This window comes from Cinclus cinclus, chromosome 5, assembly GCF_963662255.1.
Source record: "Cinclus cinclus chromosome 5, bCinCin1.1, whole genome shotgun sequence".
NCBI lineage: Eukaryota > Metazoa > Chordata > Aves > Passeriformes > Cinclidae > Cinclus > Cinclus cinclus.
The window spans coordinates 29,445,969-29,467,277 of NC_085050.1; the positions used below are offsets into that span (position 1 = coordinate 29,445,969).

At 37.4% G+C, this 21,309-nt stretch overlaps 1 protein-coding gene across 1 annotated transcript in view; it reads right to left on the reverse strand.

The window, feature by feature from the left end:
* Positions 1-7,593: 7,593 nt before the first annotated feature.
* Positions 7,594-21,309, reverse strand: part of MTMR7 (myotubularin related protein 7) — a 31,823-nt gene continuing 18,107 nt past the window's right edge. The window contains 8 exon segments of the mRNA XM_062493532.1: positions 7,594-7,950; positions 8,390-8,516; positions 10,117-10,257; positions 11,408-11,608; positions 13,263-13,312; positions 14,120-14,245; positions 16,252-16,361; positions 21,085-21,217. Coding sequence (XP_062349516.1) covers positions 7,594-7,950; positions 8,390-8,516; positions 10,117-10,257; positions 11,408-11,608; positions 13,263-13,312; positions 14,120-14,245; positions 16,252-16,361; positions 21,085-21,217 — 1,245 coding nt within the window.

Below are 21,309 nucleotides of genomic sequence, written 5' to 3' on the forward strand. Positions count from 1 at the left end.
ACACAATTTTCATCTAACAATTTCATTTTCTTTTTTTTTGTTCATAAAACAATAATAATCAAGTCATGTTCCTGTTTATGTTTTATGCAATATAAATATGTTCATCATGAGGAAGTCTGAAACACTTTATAAAAACTAGTTCTGAAGTTCTTGGGAAAATAGGTTTTTTTCCTGGTTTTCAGAAACAAAGAAACTAATTCAGTTGGAGTTGCATAGTGTCATATGGTAAGGCAACTGATCATATTTGGAAGTGAAACTTAATTCTGCACTTTAATCAATGAATCTTGTCCCTAATAAGCTGACAGTCTTGGGATGGGGGTATATCTATTGAGAATGGATAGGACCAAATGCAGTGTTCTGTAAGACAAAAATACAGCCCCTAAATGCATGTGTTTTCTCTCTTGCTATTGCAAGAATACACATTCTTTTTCTTAACCTTCTCAATGCGTTAGGTTTCCATGGGGACAGTCAAGGAGGAAGGAGGAGGAGGAGAATGAATTGTACAGTTTTAAGAGTTAAATGGGATGCAGTGCTGATTAAGTAATGTACCAAAATTCCTACTTATTTCTTGTCAGGAAGCAGTCTGGAGATAAACCTCTTAGCCAAGACTGTGTGTTACCTAGATAGGATCATAGAACATGGCAGGTTCAAGTCTCATGCTACAGTCCAAGCATGTGCTTTTCTGTATCACTGATCTTCAGTCCTAAACTTAATAGTCTCCCAGCAAAATATTTCTTCTGAATATTTCTTCTTGATATTTCTTCTGAATGAAGAAGATTGAGTAAGGAAAATCACGTAAATGCAAGAAGTTTGTTCCACAGGCTAGTGGGTCTTCAGTCTCAGCCCTGTCATTTGTTACAGTTGTGTGGTTGTCCTAAGCTGTTGCTTTTCAGGGTGAGTATTTTGTAGGACTTATTTTAAAGCTGATCCAAATTCTGAGATTGGATGTCCCAAGTAGATCTGTGGTCCAAATCAAAGATGCTTCGGTGTATGAAAAAAAAAAAATCAGCGCTTCATAAGTGGAGTGGTTAAGCAATAATTTTAGAGGATCTTATTCCAAAAATGTGTTGCTTGTATATTGACATAGCACTCTTGCTAATGTGCTAACTAAAGCCTTAGATATGTAAGCATCCAAGTATGAGGATGTATCGCAGTAGTGTGATTTCTACAGCTCTGGAGAAGAGTTAGATGTAAGTCATCACTGTTACGATCTTGGCAAAATCCCACCTATTCTTGTGCTGAGTTGTTGTTTCTGATCTCTTTCTGAGCATCTAGTTAACACTCAAGACTACACACAATTCTGTACGGAACTGGTTTTTTGTTGTTGTTTTTTGTGAACAGAGAAAGGCATGGATGACCAGACATTTGGTGCACTTGCTGTATTGGGCTAGTATCTTCTTTATATATTTTATAGCAGCATGGGAGGACAGGCTTCTGTTCTCATCTGCCAGGTATTATGGTGCTCTGCTGTCACGGAATACTTTAGCCAGGTCACCTTCAGGGGATGTTCTGAACACTTCAGCTTTTCTTCGTGTGTTACTTTTGTGAGCAAATTTTCAAATTGGGAACTTTTCCATGGAGTCTTTCTGATGGTAGTAGAGTAGAATCTACAAGAAAATGTCACTGTTCAATGCAAGTTTAGTGTTAGTTGTTCAGGAATTTGAAAGTTAAGTTCTCTTTTCTCCCTTTCTATTCCTTGATATCATTGTTACTATTTGGATTTTTTTCCCTTATTTTTAGCCCCTTCTGCAGCCACAAACCCATCTTGTAGAAAAGAAGCACAGAAGTTTCAGTATTCAATGATGATGTATACCAGATTAGCTGCAGGAATGCTGTCACATCCAAGAATGTCCAGCCTGTTTCTGGTCTTTAAGGGCCAACCTGCTGCTGGTTGGGATGGATTTTGAGGGGTTCTTTGTTGTTTTTCTCTTTAGTCCTACACTGGTTTTGCCTTCCTGGGTCTCCTTTTACCAGAAGACTAGGTAGAACACTGCTAATACTCTATCAGAGCTAGGTTTTTCTGCTTCTAGCATGCTGGTAGCTCACTGTTAAACACATTCTTTACCTCAATTTTAGCCAAAATATGGAGTGTAGGTGTAAATCCAGTTTCCCATAAAGTGTAAGAGAATAGCAGCTGCTTTTAGATGCATAATCTAAAGATTTTTGAAATATGTCAAGTGAACTTTTAAGCAATCTGGAATAACAGGCTATGTACAATGACTTGTTTCTTGGGAGCCTTGCACAATGTCATGCTCAGGTGTTCTCCCAGTGACAAAGTCAACTCAATGAACAAGAAACACAAGAGTTAAGAAGATAGCTTGGCTCAGATGTTTCAGTAGTTTGGGGGGGAGCGTACCTTCTCTGTTGTAATTGCTAATTGAGTCTGGAGTTTGCCTACTTTGAATGCCTGATCTTACTGCTAAATCACAGAATGGGTCAGGTTGGAAAGCTCTACACTGGGTCATTTGGTCCAACCTCACTGCTCAGGCAGGGTCATCCTAGAGCACATGGGACAGGATTGTGTCCAGATGGTTCTTGAGTATCTCCAGTGTGGGAGACTACAGCCTCTCTGGGCAACTGTTCCAGTGCTCAGTCACCCACACAGTAAAGAACTTCCTCACAATAAGCTGGAACTTCCTGGGCATCAGTTTCAGCCTTTTGACTCTTGTGATATTGTTCAGCACCACCAAGAAAAGCCTGGCTCCATCCTCTTGACACTCTTCCTTTCAGATACTTACAGAGACTGATGAGGTCCCCTCTCAGTCTTTGCCAGTCTAAACAGGCCCAGCTCCCACAGCCTATGCTCATAAGTGAGGTGTTCCACTCATCTGCTGGACCCACTCCAGGGGCTCCATGTCTTCATTGTTCTGAGGAACCCAGAACTATTCTTCCCCAGGTGCAGGGCCCTGCATTTGCCTTTGTTGAATTTCAGAAGGTTCCTCTCTGCCCATCCCTCCACTCCATTGAGATCCTTCTGAAGGGCTGCACAGCACTCTGAGGTATTGGCTGCTCCTCCTGGCTTTGTGTCATCAGTGAGCTTGCTGAGGAGGCACTATGCCAGCCATCACTGCAAACTGAGAGACTATCATAAAGTCAGTTCTAAGCAGTATGTATTATAATTCTGTTATTTGCTCTTTATGTACTCTGGCAGCTTTGCCACCTAGGACCAAATGTGGAAGTTAGAAATCTCACAGTTTTTATACATGTCTAAGTTCTAACTACTCCCTTCAAATACTAGAATAAATTTTTATAAAATAGAGATTTAAGAGACCTTCAGGTAAAACTCAGTTAAAACTCCGGCAACAAAGTCAAGTACCACAGGCTTAATTACTCTAAATATTAAATGCTGTAATGTGTTAAACCTACAAATAAAGGCTTTAGGATTTTAATATATCTTGTAGTCATCTAACTTACAGATATAGTTGCGCATTGCAGGGCTTTTTGAGTGGATACATTATTGTGTTGGAAGTGGATGTAGTACAATACTCAAGGACAAATTTTTATCTTCATGTGCAGTGGTTTGAGCTTTTCCTGTTCAACTATTTCAACAGCAGTAGTTCTTGGAGCTACCTGCACTAAAATGGGCTTTAAAAACCTGTATTGCATATCTGGCTTTCAGGAATGCCTTGTTTTGGTCAGATACCTGTTGACATCACGTTTCTATGCAGTAGTAAGCTATAAAGAGAGCATATATTTCAATAATAAGGGAGTAGGAATACTTCAACATAAAGAACTGTGTTCTTTAATCTTCAGAAAGGAAATAAATTTATCTGAATAACCTTAGCAACAGATTTAGTCCTTGTCTGAATTCAGTTGAATTTCTGGTGGACCTATAAGGTCTCATTAGCTTCTTTACAGATTGATTTATATTAAAAGATTAGTACATTTTATTTTAACATTTAACAATATTTGATTTGCTGGTTTCAGATGCTGTACTGGCAATTTAAATAATATAAGTAAATTTGAATGTTTATTTTATCTTCTTATCACCACGCTCTGGCACCTCTCTGAATTCAGGGTTTGCAGTACACTTGACTCTAGATCTTTGGCATATTTTTCATGTGTCTTAGTACTGTCATAAGTTGACCTACTTCAGACTCACCCATCACATGTTCCTCCCTTCCCAAATGAATTGTCAGCAATTTACCTGTCCTTGGAGGATTTTTCAGTCGCTGTGTCTGTACTACAGTATAAGGGTGACCAGCCAACCTAAAAGCTGCACTCAGCCTTCAGCCTGCACCCAGAAGCAGCCCCCAGCCTTGGCTGTGTTTGTGATCTACTTGAGAGCTCTTGCACACAGGTCAGGGCAGTGTCCACATAAAAGCATTAAGTTAGCTGGTCAACAGTGATGACATTCTTACCTTCATTGCAAAGGCTATCTCCACTTCATTGCTGCTGTTTAATTGTTGGTTTGTGTCATTATAATAACATCTTTCATGCTGTAAACCTGTTCCCTGGCTTGCCTCTGTCTTCAAAGAACATGGCTCCCCGCCTTACTTGCTGATTTTACAAAGAGCTTTCCTTCCCTGCCTTCCTCCTTTTACTTTCTGTTTCTCCTTTTATATTTTTATTGATACTGTGTTGTTGTGCCCTCCAACTGATTAATTTTATTTCTCAGCTTTTTAGAATCCATTGCCAGTTTACCACATTTGTTTCTTGTATAGTTACCAATAAAAGCAGCTGGCAAATAGTTTTCCTTCTGTGCTTCAGATGGTGATCTTCTGTAAAGAAAGCTTCAGCTGTTTGATCCTGTTGCCTTCAGTGTCCCTTAGAGGCACATTTTGATACTAAACAGCAGCCTCAACTTAATGAGGCCTTTCAGCAGTTTAGTTTACCTATTTCAAATTACAGTGAGGTTTTTGCAGTGGACCAAATTTGCTAAGATTTGCAGCAAGGCTACAAGAAAACAGTTTAAAAAGTTAATAGAGAAGCCCTTTCATCCTTTTTTCACATTTCCTAAAAGAAAATAAATACAGGGGTATAACATGCTCCCATATAATTAACACAATTGATGAGAGAGTCTCTGTTTTTAAGTTATCAGTTGTAGATTCCTCCACAACTGCAACTACCGGATTCAAGTATAGGAGTAGGGAAGATAAAAAAAAAATCCCTTGATCTCAGTGACAAAGGGACTCTTTGGTAAATGAAGAACTCTTACAAAAATCAGGAAAGCAATCCTTTGTTTTGTTCTCTGGTGTGAAATAATATTCCATAACACCTGAGTGTTTATTTGAAGGTGTTTCTCATTAGCCTGATAATGCCACAAATACATACAGTACAATGAAAGCAGTAGTAATTAATGCAAAATTCCAAGGACTAAAAGACACATCACAGAGGGTTGCTAAGTGAAGGCTTAATAAAGAAAATGTTAACATACTAATATTTTAGTTGTAAAGCCAGTTACAAGGACTTGCATAAGCAACACAAAGACCGTGCTTTGAATGTGCATATCTTGCTCTTCTGCATTTATTTCTAGACATGTCTAGTTGAACACAATCTCATCATATACAATTTTGCATTTTAAAGATGTACAATAATATTGCCCATTTTCAAACTGATTTTTTTGGCAGAATATTTGTGTGTTTTGTTTTTGTAGCTGACTTTGCAGCATGTTTCTTTAGTTTGAGAAAACCCATTCAAAGTTTTCTTTAACGCCACAAAGATTACCGGCTATGTTCAAAATATGAGATACTTTTAAAAGTGCAGTTAAAATCAGGGCTTTTAATTTATTAAAAATTCATAAAGACTAAAAACCAGAAGGCTAGATTCTCAACAGAATATAATTTGTAGTTGTTTTTATTTGTATTGAGCTATAGCAATTTATCAAGTTGAGGATCTGGCCTTTCCAATATAACATTAGATAAATCTTGCTGTTAAGAATTATTTGTTCAAAGACAGCAGCTCCCTTCAGAGGATAGTAATAATACTTAAGTTTACCTAGTCACTTTTAATAACATGTTCACAGAACAGAATGAAAAGCCATTCCAGAAAAGCAGACTGTATAATAAAATCTAATGCTAAATTGAGGTATATTTATATAATACAATTCTTTGTGTAGGTCTGCACTTGAAGTAGTGTGAAATGCAATCAAAGTAAACTTACATTATTACCACTTTGCTCTACTAGAGTTCAATTTTGCAATGTCTCCAAGCAGGTAAAAGCAGCCATATTAATTATACTTTTAAGTGCTGGCTTTAAATAAAATTTTAAAAAATATCAACTTGAAAGAGTTGCAGCCTAATGTGGCTGGCCACCTTTTTAGTAAGTTTCAAGACATTCCAAATTTTGAACATTTTTTAGTTGTTTACTTCTGAACTGCTGATTATGAAAACTATTACTCCTATTCTTAAAAATATCAGAATTCTTAAACTTTCTGGTGAATGGTGATTCAGTCCTTAAATTATTGTTGCCATGCTCTGTTCAGGTTGGCAAATACTAAGAAAGAAATTTTTTGCAAGGATAAAAATCACCAATTGGTTATGGTTAGTTTATTTTGAAGAACAAAATTTGGAAGAAATATTCTCTTTAACAGTACCTGTATGGGCATTGCTCTCATTTACTTACTAATTCAGAGTGATGCTTCCGTAAGCAATTTCTGTAAGTGATTTTTTATTCCCTATTCCCTCCACTGTATGTACCTCACTCCCAGTCAAATAAAACATTTTCAAGCAGGAAAATAGATTGAAGCACTGGGGATTTCATCACCTTTAAAATTTTGTATCTTGTGTAGGTGGTTTGGAAGAAGAGTTAGATATAAACAACTTGTTAACAAAACATACAGAGGCAAGAATAAACCACCTCATGTACATTTTGTTACAAAGGGGTGTTTCAGCACAAAGGATGTGTGAGCATTGTTATATTCCTTGAAGTTTTGGTCACAGAAACTACTGAACTTTCAACACTGGTTGAGAATTGAGTACAAATGGGATGCATTCAGATGAGTACAAATGGGATGCATTCAGATGCAGCAGCAGCAACTGCTTATTAATGGATTTTTTTTTTTTTCAGCATCAAAGCTTCCCCAAAGCAAAATTTTTCCCCTAAGCCAGGGTATCCATTTGTTAGTTTTACTTTGCTGTAAAGGATTTTAGTAGGAGAATGTACAAAATAATTGTGTGAACCTCTTGTGAAAAAAAAAAGCAAAGAGTATACATAATATGTCTGAAGGCAAATGAGCTCTACAAAAATAAGTTTCAACTGCTTCACCAGTGAGGCTAACAGTAACACATCTTCAACCTTGTGTAAGAGAATATGTTGGAATTCTGCATCTTAGGAAAAGAACTATTATCCTGTCCAATGAATAATTATGGAAATGTACAAAGTAAGGAATAATTATGTATAGCATTTGTTAAACAACCACCATATTGGCTTAATGAAATGTAACAGCAGATATTGCCTTTCTTTAGTGTTATGTCTTAAAATCAGTAGTAACTTGTTCTGCTTAGATCTTTACTTACACAATTGCACAGTTCCCTTTCTTTGGATTATTTCTTTAGGCGACAGACCACTTCTATTCTTCATCTGGTGAAAAGATGTAATTCCAGACTTAGTAATAATTTACATCATCTGGATTCTTGCTGCCATGAAGGTATTTCAGCCTGCCAGAAATACAGCCTCATCAGAGTCTTTGCCACTGTCTTCACTAGGCAAGCAGCCACCCCCACTTGGGGATCTACAGCTTAAGTCCTCCACACCAGACTCCTGATCACTGTTGGCTGAGAGGTCAGGATCAGAGCTTTTCAGGTTGTCCTGCGTCAAAATCAGGGCAGAATCTTCATCCCCTTGAGAAGGGCTCCGGGATGGGAATGATTTCAGATCATTGCTATACTCCTGGGGAGTGTTAGCTAAGCTGTTGTCGGAAGTATACAGTCCAAACTGTTTGCTTCGGTCTTGTTGCTTATGCTTGACTTTATTATCACCTGATTGTGATTTCTGAAGATTTGCCAATCTCTGAAATAAAGGAAACAAGGATACACTTAGGGCCCAGAAATCCTCTTACATGTCCTTGCTCTTTTTCTTTTTAAATAAACTTTCAGAGCCCAACCCACCCTTTAAAACTATTTGCCTTTATAGAGTATGAGAAGGACACCTTTTGTCACAAACCAATGTGTAGCATTCTTCTGAGCTACAATTCCCTCTAAGTTACAGAATTTTTCAGTAGTAGTTGTGCACCAACACAGGTAAAATTCCATCCTTAAAGCAAAAGAAGTCCAATTTTGTGTCTTAAATGTAAAACCTCCACAATAATTTGTCTCAGAGCAAAGATGATCGCTGAACATCCTCCTTCCAGAAAAGGATGTAGTGTGTAGGGGACTCTGCAGCATATGGAGCTGGGTTTCATTTATCATCAGTTACCAAGTCTAGGGTATCAAGCTCAGCTGTTTATTACCTCTTGTAAGGCTTCCAGCTCTTCTTCCAGCTGCTGAGTTTCTTCCTTCACTGCCATCAGATAATCAGTAACTGACTGTCGAGGATGCAGCCCCTTTTCAAAGCGGTTGTACATACCACTCCAGAACCTGGAATTGATGGAAAGGTCATGAATTTTCCCATTTGGTGAAGCAGCTTCATGAGACTTAAATGCACACAACTCTTTTTTTCCCCAGACACATATTCTCCTAAATGATCTATCCATGCTTATTCATCATTATAGTGTACACACATAAGTTCATAGGCTATTTGACAAGGTTCATGATTCTTTTGCATTTTCTCCATCCTGAAGGTGCAACTCACAGGCATCTGGACATAGGCAGCTCAAACTAATTCTGATACACAATAGAAAGAAAGGTGAATGTAGTTTATATCACAACTGAGAAAGGTTCACTGAATGCAAAATTTCACAGGCTTTTTTTGGTATTATTTTCTTGTTCTATGCTATGGGGTTTAGAGCAATGGTACCTGTAAAATAGCCAATGGTTAAGACAGTTTTTCATATTCATAGTTCTCAATTGTTGTTCTACTTCCCATGAACTCAACTTTGAAATTCTGTATTAGTCTGGTGCTCCTCCTGTCTTGCTTGCAATAGAGCCATGGGCAGGCCCTGAGTGTGTAACCAGTTCAGCAGACAGGTTAAGTAGCCGAGCCCTGCTGTCAGCTGCAGCTGTCTGGACAAGTAGCTGACAGATATTTTTGGAGCACGTGCATGCTACTTGGTGGCTTATTATTCCTATTCCAAGTCTATTTAAATCACATTCCCCCTTACGTTTATCATCTGATAGCTCATGCTTGGAAATCTTTACGCACGTAAGTAATTCGATTAAAATCAACAGGATTACTTATCCATTGGAGGGAGGATCTGCTGTGTCAGTACTTCGTTTATAAATCTCACTATCCCAAAGAATATGATTAATGACTATTTTTAAATTGTTTTAAAGTGGATGTGTCCTGGTATGGTAGACATGAAAGAATTCAATTTCTGTCATTTAGGATTTTTATTGACTTTTTAACAGGTGCTATTACTTGCAACTGGAAAACAAACTAATCAGTTTTACTTAAATGACAGTTTTAATGAATTTCTTTTCAGGTTCTCCCAATGTATTTTAAGATTAATGGCACAATTGATTAACTCAGAATGTCAATAGTAATATTTCTGAAGTGATGGTGTTTTGTTATATTTTGAAAAATATCAGGAAAAATTTAACTTCATTTTACCTGATATAACAACATAGGGAAAGTCTGGGGGTTTTTTACAAAATACGTATTTTAGAAATGAAATAATATGAAAAGATCCTTTTTACTTTTGACAGCAATTGATCCAAACTAACATCACAAAATCTTGGAACGGAAGAAGTTAAAGCAACTGTAAATTTAGAAACAACAGACGAGAACAGGACTGAAAGAGGCATTTCTCAGTGGAAGATGGGAGTAACCATGAAATTAGGACACACAGCTATCAATATAGCTTTAATCTTAAGCTTCTTTTCTGATTAATACTCTGTTGTGGAATGGTGCAGAGGTGTTGGCTGACTACGAGCACACTAGGAACAAACACACTGCACCTGAGACTAAATTTTCCTTCTACAAACGGCCTTATGGAACAAGACATACTTACATACAATACCAAGGCATTCTGTTCTGTACTAACCCATGCTACAATTCCCAGCAAGTGATACTACCTACTTGTACAAGAAGTTGCATGGAGCTATCCGTGGGTGTAGGGTTCCTTGGGTTTGGCTGTGGTCTGACCTGTATAAAGGATTCAGGTAATCGGCACGGTTTTTCCATAAGTGAGCCCACAAAGAATATGTTCGTTCTTTGATTCTGAAAAACAATACATTAAATAAAAATATATTTAAGCCTTTCTTACAATTCAGGGATAAATAAAGCTTAGATGCAGCCTTCTTGTTTTCCTTACTTCCAGTTTACAATCAGCTTCCTTACCAGAATTAGACTTGAGTTACAAGCATAGAGAAACAGAGATCCATATTCCCTTGTTGGTCACTAAAAGCAAAGTCTCATCCATTTCCCATGAAGAAAAGCAGCTGGAGCGAGTAGGTGGAGAGACTGATTCCTTTGTGAGAGGATCATTTCCATAAAGTGAGCTTTCAAACTGATCTCTACATCAAAGAGATCCCCCCATTTAAAAGCACTCCTATCCTGCTGAGCTGCAATTTCTTGCACAGTTAGGTGTTGGGATGTGGTGATGTGTGAAGGTTTTGATTTTAAATGGACTGTGGCACTGTGGCTGCTCTGCATTTGAACAGTGAAAGGGACCAAATGGCAGCGGCCAGCAGTAACCAGCACCTTCCTCTCATTGCTACTGCTGACATGATCAGGCTGCTTGACAAAAACAATGAATATCATCATGTATCGAGGACCCAGAGCCCTAGGAAGCAGATACAAACATGAGCACTGCCAGGAACGATGGTGCTGCCTTTGTTTGGGCCTCAGGGCAGGTAGATTAATTCATAATTGCTTTGAGGCGGGACAGCAGAAGGACAGTCTGCTGACTCAGTCCTAGGGAGGGCTACCAGACAAAAAGGCTGTTCATAAGGAAGTACCTAAGAGAGCAGGACTAAAATGTCCTGACATGAGATCCAAAGACAGGTTAAAACACAGAGAAGCAGTAACTCTTAAACTGAGAACTTAACTAGAGTTACTATCATTTTATACTGGAGTTGTAGGGCCAGCTTGCCTTGTGTTTTCTCAGGGCTGCAGTAAAGGCCGGCCCACATGGCTGAAGGCCTAATGCTCTTGTCAGTTTTCACTAATCCCTGTCAAGCACACCATGGATTATGCTCCCAGCAGAGCTACACTGCAGAGGATGAACTTTTTTTGGTATTAATCTGTGTTGCCAGAAAACAACAGGCTCCCTGTGCCTTACAAAACACATATATGCAAACTGGAGAATGTCTGACTGCTCAATGCACAACTACCACTAAATACACTACTAAAGAAAACATTTCCATACTTCAGCTCTCTTCTCTCCTTCTGGCTGTTACACAGGAAATTCCCAAACTGGCAGGAATAGATGTGATGCTGGATGTGAATGAGGAATCTTTCATTGAATTCAAAGGCACAAGGAAACTGTTCCATTAGCTGCCAAACACATTCAATGAACTGGTCAATAACAGGCGATATCTCCTTTGGATCTCCATCTAAATTGCCATACCTGAAACAAGACAAGATACATCCAATTATAACCTGAAATCCTGTAACTCTAAGGAAAACAAACACCTCCATTTAGTGTGCAAGTTACATCATAGGCATTCATTTCTAAAATCTCAACTACTACTATATTTTTACTTACAAAAATGATGCAAGAATAATGAGGTAGAAGGGAGGCAGAATTACAAACAAAAAAGCCTCCTTTATCTGGTGTCTTGTTACATGACAGATACAAAAAGCTGGCTGCTGCATAGCCATGTTTTAATGCTATTTGTATAAATTGTACCCCAGTAACATATGTTATCAGAATAATGGCTACTATGACTTAATGACAAAAGTGTGTCTGAAGACAGTCTCTTAATAGTAGATTATTCCCCAAACTAGAAAACTGAGCAGGAGAGCTACATTATAATCTCAGCAGAAAAGAGGTTAAAGCTGCCCTCTCTTGGTGAAATTTCTAGGAAGGAGGGAATGTTTACATGCTACTGTGACTGTCAAGTGATCATGAAAGTTTCTGTGTATAAAAATGCCTCTTGGAACTGCTTGCAATGAAGAAAAGGAGCCTGAAAATAAAAAAAAAACATGTAGAAGTAAAATGTACTTTGTAAGTCTACAGAATAGAAAGAAGCATTTTCAATCAATTATTCTGCTGGGGGCAGGGGGCAGTTGGGGGATGTATGTGCATTTATATGTACACATGCCAACAGAGTAGAATTTCATCAACATCTAAAATTGAAACTTCTATTACCATCAAAGAAAATACAGGAATACTGCACAGCAAACCAAAGCTATCAGTGGTTATTGCATTTCATAATACCTTTTACCACTGATAATCATAAACAACCAACAGTATCATATAAAATGTAGTAATTCCTACTGAAATTTCACAGATTCTGTGAAGATGCACAGATTTTCTGAGTTTTGTTGGTTTTTTTTAAACTATAACAAATGTATATTAAAATCAAGCAATAGAATGTAATTAACCCCAATATAAAAATTGCATTTTTAATTTTTAAAGAAAATAAAAGCAAAGTCATGAAAGAAAGAAAATGTGAAAATGTGTCCATGTTTAAATATATTAAGTCTTCAAACATTTTCATTGCGTTATAGCATTTACATTGGATCAATGTTCAAAATAACTTGTCTAACTAATAAATTACTTTCCACTTTGCCTGACATTTCTGAGCAATCTTGCTGAGTTTTTTTGGAACAGAGTGTAACAGGAGGAGTATATTTTATGTAATCGATAACTCACAGACAAACCTAAAATTAAGTATTGCTTTGGAAGATGTAGAAGTCCCTTTGATGAACGAGGACTTGTGGGCAGCCTTGGCACTACTAGAAGATCTGCTGGAGTCCAAAGGGATTTTGCAAGCCAAATACACACTACTCACATGGATCTCTTAATGCTCATAGCAACTACAAGACCAGCAGGCAGGAATCCCCTTAATAGTCTTGGAGTGAATATATAGAAATATTTCACTATGACTTTTCCAGGCAGCTAAATTACATAGCTGGAGAAAAGGGTATGGCAGTTTCCTGGGGCATTCTCTTGCTATGTTTTGTAAGGTAGCAAAGAAGCAGAACTGGAATGACAACAGATACAGACTACATAAACATATGCATACAGAGAGAGGAAAACCTTTGCACTGCCTTACCTGTGGTTAAATTTGTGACCAAAGGAAACCCAGTCTTTCTCAATTAACACCTAAAATGAGAATATTGCATTCAATGTTGTGGAGTGGAGCTGACATGCTGAAGCAGGCAGAAGGGTGGTGTAAACAAGCAGTGTTGGAATCCTTGTTAATTCTTAGAATAGGCAGAAAAGTGGCAGGCAAGAATGATGTGAGCAAGCAATATTGGAATCCTAAATAATTTTTCAGAATTAGCAGAAAAATAATGAGCTCATATGAGCGCTGCTTGCCAGCTCAGGGAAGCAGCACTTCACGGATGCAGAGAGGGTGCTAGTATTTCAGCACAGCTTCAAATATCTTGTTTCATTGCTTTCTAAAATAGAACTTATAAATGTCTCAAACATCTTTTAAACATGTGACCAGTAACTTGATAACCACTTCTAGATGCTTTACTACTGCTGATTGACCTGTTTTTCTCCAGGTCATTTCCAGCTAGATTTTCCAATATAGCTGCTCATTGCAATCTAAGTCTAGAAAAGACACACTTCTTACTCTCAAAATTAAAATGCTCACTGTAAATGAATGCAAATTCTTGCTTGCACAAAAGCTCTTTGGGCTGTGAGAAAGTGTCTTGGTCAAGGTTAGGTAAAAAAAACCTAACATACGTGGCCAACTGACCCCCACCTTGAATAACGTTTTGCAGATAAATTGGGAAACTTTTACATGAACATATAGAAGCCTTCCTTCCTACTTAAAAACCAAACCAAACCAAAACAAAACAAGGGTATATTTAAGGACAGTTTATTTCCTATTAAAAACAAAGATATTCATTTTAAGTGATGCCAAACTACTTTATTTGCTCTGTGAAAGAACCTGCTTACCATGAATCCCTTCATAGTTCTGTAATATGGATCCAATAGAAGGCTTGCTACTGAGCAAACCTGGGCTGTCCTATCCCAGCCATCAGAGCAGTGAACAAGCACACTCACACCTTCCTCAGCCACAGCCTAAGGATACAGAAAAAGTCAGAAAGTTCACAAGCAGGGAGGAAGACAATGGAAGAGAGGAACTTTGAAATAAGAGCCACATAGAGAGTAATAATTTGGGAACTGGGAAAACTCATTCATTTCTCACCCTACCACAGAATTCTTAAATAAAGTTGAGTGTTATTCGTCTCATTAGAAAATCAGTGTTATTCCTCTAATTTGAAAAGTTGTAATTCACCCCAGGCCATGCAATATGGTGGTTGAGAATTACCTGTTTATCCTCCACTACAGGAAGATGTGGGATTCCTTCCAGTTAAAATACATCAATCTGTCAGAGCAGACAACCACCTACAGCAGATTCAGATGCTCCAACACATCCCATGCCACTAACATGCCACTAAAAGAATAGCCATACTTGCAATATGGCTCTTAATTTTTCATCTTGATTGTAATGTCATTAAGGGCAATGTCTGCTCCCAATGCCATCACTAGCCTGGGCATTATTGCAATACTCTGCATTGCACTGATGACATGCTGTAAAGGCCTGTGGGGAAGCCTGTGGTAGTGGGAAACTTCCACATCTAATAAGCAAGATTTTTATCAGTATCTTTAATGTAATAACCAGGGGGAAAGGAATCCATTTTGTACATAAACACATAAAGAAGAAATTGTACTGAGTTCTCCAGAGTCTGGTGTTGTATTATTTATAGAACTTGAGGGTTGGCAGTTGTTTTTTTTTATTCTAAGGGTTTTGGCCTTTGTAATTTCTAAAGAGAATTAAATTTAGGAAGTAGAAAATAAAGTAGGTTAGGAAAAATACTGTTATGAAAAAAAACCAACACATTTATGTTAAATTTGGGCTTAATAGGGAATGAGGAATAATAATAATAATAATAAATTATCTATGTTTGTCTCAAGAGACAAGTAAATTCTACCAAAATAGAACCCTGTGGGCAGAAGACCAAGGACTGAGAACTGTACAAATAAGAATGGCTCACAATGCATGTCTGAGAAGGCACTAAGCTAGCAAGCATATGCACAAAGGATAATAAGACTAGTCACTGGGGAAAAACTGGCAACACTAATGTAAATTACCTTATTTCTATGAGATAATGAAAAGTAGTAGGGCTGGAAGTGTATTTATAATATGTGTATTTATAACAGCACAGTTGCTGTTCAGGTAAGAAACTACAGTTGGTTACTGAGAAGGAAGAAGCAATGCAAGAGAAACAAGTAGTTAGTGAGGAGGGAAGCCCATGAAGTTTCATCTGTATAGTTGTGTGCAGTAGGTCACATGAATAAAATGGCCAATAAGAAATTGAAGTCTCAGAAATAAGAACTGAAGCAGTAAAAGGCAGAGCACAGGGCAAGGGCCAACAAAATTAAATCTTATTGCTGGCAGATTGCAAATGTCTACATTACTTTGGGGAGGGAGTAGGGGAAATAATTTCTTATTAAAAACAAAACTGTTTTTTGGAAGATTTCTTAAGTATATAAAAGTAGAAGCTGCTAGAGAGGTTGGCCATAGTAATACACAAGAGTTGGTTCAAGAGGTGAATTTGGTTGGTTGCCTGATAACTCAGAGGGGATAACACAATAGCTATATATTGTGTATAATATAATGTCATATACATTATATATAAAGCTATAGGTATGTATTACCACTACCACTTCCACAATGAAAAAGTCCAGAAACCAGTGGAGGAGGCAGGACAAATAGGGAAAGAAACAGTAACAATCTCTGTTGGGGAGTAAAGTAAGGACATTCAATTCTCTGACATTACAAGACACAGGCTAGTAGAGGCTACAGTACAAAAGAACACAAGCTCTTTTTACTATTTTAGAAAAACCTTGACACAACAGAACCTAAGAATCATCTGTCCTAATACACAAAGCATTGCAAGATGGGCTTTTTTCAAGTATAACGTCACTGAAGAGATAACAGAATTTACCCACATGCTGAGAATTTGGTCCTCATTTTCTGTATCTGGTTACTCCGAGTTTTGTTCTCATTTTACACACTTTACCTTCGCAATAAAAATGCCGGCATCCATAATGGCTTTGATGTGCTTCAGCCAGCCAGAATTTTCTAGGCCCCACAGAAAGTCGCTCATTGAAGGTGATTTCAGCTCACAAACTGCAAAATAAGATACATTTTAAATGTATAGTAATTAGAGTCCCTTAAGCTTCATTGACTGTTCAGCCTTGGAGTTCTCTCTTCTTCAGATATCTGCTGTGTAAAACATGCGTCTTTTGAAAAGAAAGACTATACCACTGTCAAGCTTTGAGAAACATGTATATTTAAGAAATTGGATTAGGTCAAATTTCATGAATGTCTTGCTTTAATTTAAAAAGAGAAGCTGTCATAAAGTCCATTGTGAACAAATCCAAACCCATCCTTCTGTGAAGCGTGTATTTTCCAAGACTGTGTTGGGAGTGAAGTTTTCAAACCCTGGGATGAGTTCATGTATTTCATGACGAGGGCTTGGAAACAGAAAGCATTTGATTTCTGCTGTTGGACAGGCAGACAGACACCTGAATGGTGCCACTGCCTACTACTCCCAGCATCACCACAGGTGGTGGTGGTTGAGTTAGAGTGGTTCACTCCACATTTCTCCATCCCCGAATTAAACCTTATTAAAGCTTCACTTGGAGTCAAAAAGTATTCTGATGGTGAGAACAAGACATAATCCATCAAGGAAAATATTTTCCTGAGAATCTTCCAAACCCTATGCCACATTTGAAGAAAAACATAATTGTTCAGTTTTTACTCCAGGTTTCTATTCTGCTGTATCCAAGTATCTATTTTTTTATAATAAAGAGTTTGTGGCATGAAAAGAAAGAAAGCAATCAGAATCTAAGTAAAGTACCTCAATCTAGCAGAACAAAAGCTCAATGAAATTTGGTGCAATCTATTTTCAACAGTAGGACGCCAAATTCACCCCATAAATGGACTACATCTTTATTTTGATCCAATGTAGAGTTATACTGTCTTTTAAGGAAAAAATATATTGGCCAGTGAAATTAATTTTCAGAGTATAGTGAAAAACATCATGGCTTTTACTGAGTTAATGTATGAACTGTCAGTTACTAATGTCTTAGTAATGTCTTGTGGTCTGGAAATCTTAAAAGACTCAGTTATTTATGGCCATTATGGCCCCTGGCATAGCTTTGTTTTCCTTCAGTGTAATTTAAATTTAATTTTACAAGCCAAAGACAGAGTTCATACCATATCTGAACTATCTGACTATCCTGACTCCATTTAGTTCAGAAGCAAAATAGCTTAATGCGTCCGTACAAACTCTTGCAGTGTTTATATGTAAAGCCCCTTCCAGATGGTTATTTTAAAAGTAGTTTTTGGAGGATATTTATAAAGATGCAGAGATAGCAGCACTGAAAGAAAACAGCTTTTCACATGATTAATGTTCCTGTGCAGATGGAAGCATGACCAATTAGTGGCTGAATTCTGGCTGAAGCTGCTGTTTCTGTTTACAAAAGCCCAAGGTAAGGCTGAAACAGTGCTTTGCTCATTCCCACTCCCAAATTTGAGTCAATATTTACTGACCACTTCACTGAGCAAAGTTCATACTGTCCTAAATGCATACACTGTAAATTTCACATGACTTTGGCAACGGATCTGGACCTTAATACTGAGTTCAATTATGAATTCAATTATGAGGCTTATCCTAAAGGGAAAAGGCATTTCCATCTCAGCAGAAAAGGTACCAAAATCTTTGAGACATATGGCCTGCTTCATGCAGAGTGTATGCACAGGAAAGTCAGGAGCCATCAGGCAGAGCTCTGAGAATTCCAGGAATGCACCCATGTCCCAGGATGGGAGGAAGAAACAGGGCACATGCTGGAAACTGCCTCTTCTACCAGCAAAAGTATCAGAGGGCTATGCTGGACTAGTCCCCCCATTTCTGGCAGGATAGCCATAAGGAGAGGAAGGAATAGTTACTGTGGGCCAAACCCACAGGTTTTCTTACTGGCCGATCTATCACAGAAGTCCAAGGATCAGAGGGCTGCTCCTACATCAGCAAGTACTGCTCCTGGAATGAGGGGAGGAGAAGCTCATATTTGCTGTTTAAATACAGACAGGGAGCATGTGGGGCCATCACCTCAGTGCACAACACGCGGGAGTCAGGTCTCAGCTGGCTCCTGGATGTGCAGCACAGCCCACCCCATCCCAAATACCAAACAGCAGCCACAGGCAGACCTTGGACCTTTATCAAGAAAAGTCCCTGTGTAATGTCCTTCTAATATTAAAAGTTATTTCAAGGAGGTTTGTGCACAGGATCAAAGTTATCTCAAGGTTCTTCATGTAGACCCATCTCTAAGTGGAGAAAAATTAAAATCCATACTATACGAAGGGCAGTAGAGGATTTTTTTTTTTCTCTGAAAGGAAATTCTATCCTGTTGAAATGCATTTTATTTCCACAATACAGGTAAATCTCAGCATTTTTTGCATATTCTGAAAAAAATCTTACTCTAAAAATTTTATCGTTTTATAATGCTGGTATAATTTGCCAAAAATTAACATTACACCAGGGTAAAAAAGATATGTTAAGGTGAGATAAATTGGCTTGAATTAAAGTCAGTAAAATCACAGAGTTGAAACCAATTTTTTGCCTACTCAAATAAAAAATTGATATTTTTATAAGTATAAATTAATTTCCTCAGCTTGTTCCCCCATCCCCCCCCCCCAAAAAAAATAAATGAATACATTCCTCATGTAAGTGCATTTTCTAATGGAAAACTGAATAACAATTTTTTTTCACATTTTCTCAGCATCGAAAGTTATTTAAAATTTTATCTTGAAAATAATCTGCAGTCTGGCATGTGAAGATCCTTTGCTCTTCACTTCTGCTTAGCACCAGTAAATTGAATGAAACTGGCCTTGCATTTCTGCAACACATCTGGCCAACTGTATGTTGATGTCCTTTTTCATGCTGTACACTTCCAAGCAACAATACAGCTCACATTAAACTAAAATTAGTTTTAATCAGCCTCATTTGTCTTTTCAAAGGTTTTTATGCACCTTATAAAGTCTTGCAGCAGATTATGAGTAGCAGACCCATTCTGTAAAGTTTACAGTGTGATGTTTTACTTAAGATTCACACAGATACAGTGATATTGCTATCTTATTTATGCATTCTTTTAATTATTTATATTTATGCCAATAATAATGCATTAGTAATTGATAATTATTGATATATTATTGAGGTATTCATTAATAAAAATTTAAAGCCATATTAAATGTGTGTTATCATAATCCTTGGCAGCCTTTTTGGTTCTAGGTCTCATTGTATGCTCAAGTGAAATGTCACCAGAAAAACAGATTAAGAGACACATGCAAATGAAAAAACACAAAAAGTACATAGCAGCTTACATAAGGAAAGCCCTAGTACACTGAAAATCATAAGATTTATTTTTTAAAAGTCCTTAACTTCTCTGATTTCTAATCTTATCACTCAAGTTGCTACATGAGAGATTTCAACACAGCAAATATAAAACCCAGTAAAAAAAAAAAAAAGCAGATGTTTTAACCATATGGCTTATTTGAAAAGAGATGCTAACAATTTGTGCCCTCCAAGCAGCCTGAAGTGTTAAATACATCAGAAATTAACCTTTTTACATGCAAGTTTGGGCCATGGGCTGGTCTCATGAACTTTTGGCTCAAAAATTATACACAGCACTGCCCATGCAGCCAGACTGGTTGTTTACTATTTTAACTTTGATAGTCTTGAGTTGAACAAATAAAGGGACCTGTTTACTCACCCAGCCTCTCTCCTAGGCTGAAAAAAAAATCTGTTTTCCCATCTGAGACCCCTAGACCAAGAAAATTCTCATGAAAAGAGGGGATGTTTTACCTGCATCACATTTTAATGCTGGTTTCCATAAAATGCTCTCATTTGAAAATAGAGCATGGCTTCCCTATAATGGAAAATTCAAGCCCTTCTTAGATTTCAAATTTACATTTGCATGCACTCAATGGGAGACAGATGAAGAGTAAAAGAGCATGGGCAGAGCATCAAGTCAAGAATAAGATAGAGGGAGATGATCCAGGAGGTGATGGAAGTTGTTGTCAATGAAGTAAATACAGAGACATGGTGGAGTGAATACTATTTCCTATTTTGTTGTTAAAAATCAACAAGCCATTGAGGGTCAAGGATGGCTAATTTATCATTGTTGTTTGTTTTTTCCCAGATGACCTCTAAACAGTTATGTACTAAAAATGTGAAAGAACAGCATTGCTGTTTCATATACTGCTAAGTATTTATAAGGCAGTTGTTATTTATTCCCATGGGATATTGAAGGTAATGAGTTGCTACACCCATTGACTGTGAATTTTATTAATAGATCTAATATTATATGTTTTATACCTGGCATGAATAAGTTTCTATTAAAATTCACAGTCTAAAATGCATGACTACCTTATAAAAAAATCAAACCACAGTTTTTCTGAGCTTTAAAAAAAAACATAAATGTGCCTTTTCCATTAGCCTCAAAGTCAGCTATAAGTGTTTGTTTTTTTAATTTTACCATCAACATGTAAATTTAAAAGAAAGACACAGCAGCAGTAAGATGACTGAATTAAAATTAATTTTATCATTAAAGTAAATTATATCTGGATTTCAGGCAGGAAACAAGGTGTTTTCACAATTAAGAAATCACCAATCCATATTTGCCATGATCTCCATTGCACAAGTCCCAGCAGGCAGCTGCATGCAGCTGCAGCAGGTAAATAGTACTTTCTATACTCTTTTTCACTGCTGCTGATTTCAGAACACTTATTCTGATTTCTCTGACAGCAGGATCAGTTCTTTCCTCTAGTTTCCAATGAAGAGGAATATTACCTTCAAGCATTTTCTGCAGACTATTTCTCATAACATGGATGTTCTCAATGCCTATGAATTGAAACTTGATATTGGAGTAGTTGTCTTCATTTTCATATCCCTTCCCTGCTGCTCTGTTTGCCATTGCATTGAGCTGGAAAACATAGGGAAAATTGGATGAAAACCAGTAGCAAAATCTTTTCAAAACAAAAACTTGTAGTCTACAGCAATTAATCAGAGGGATTT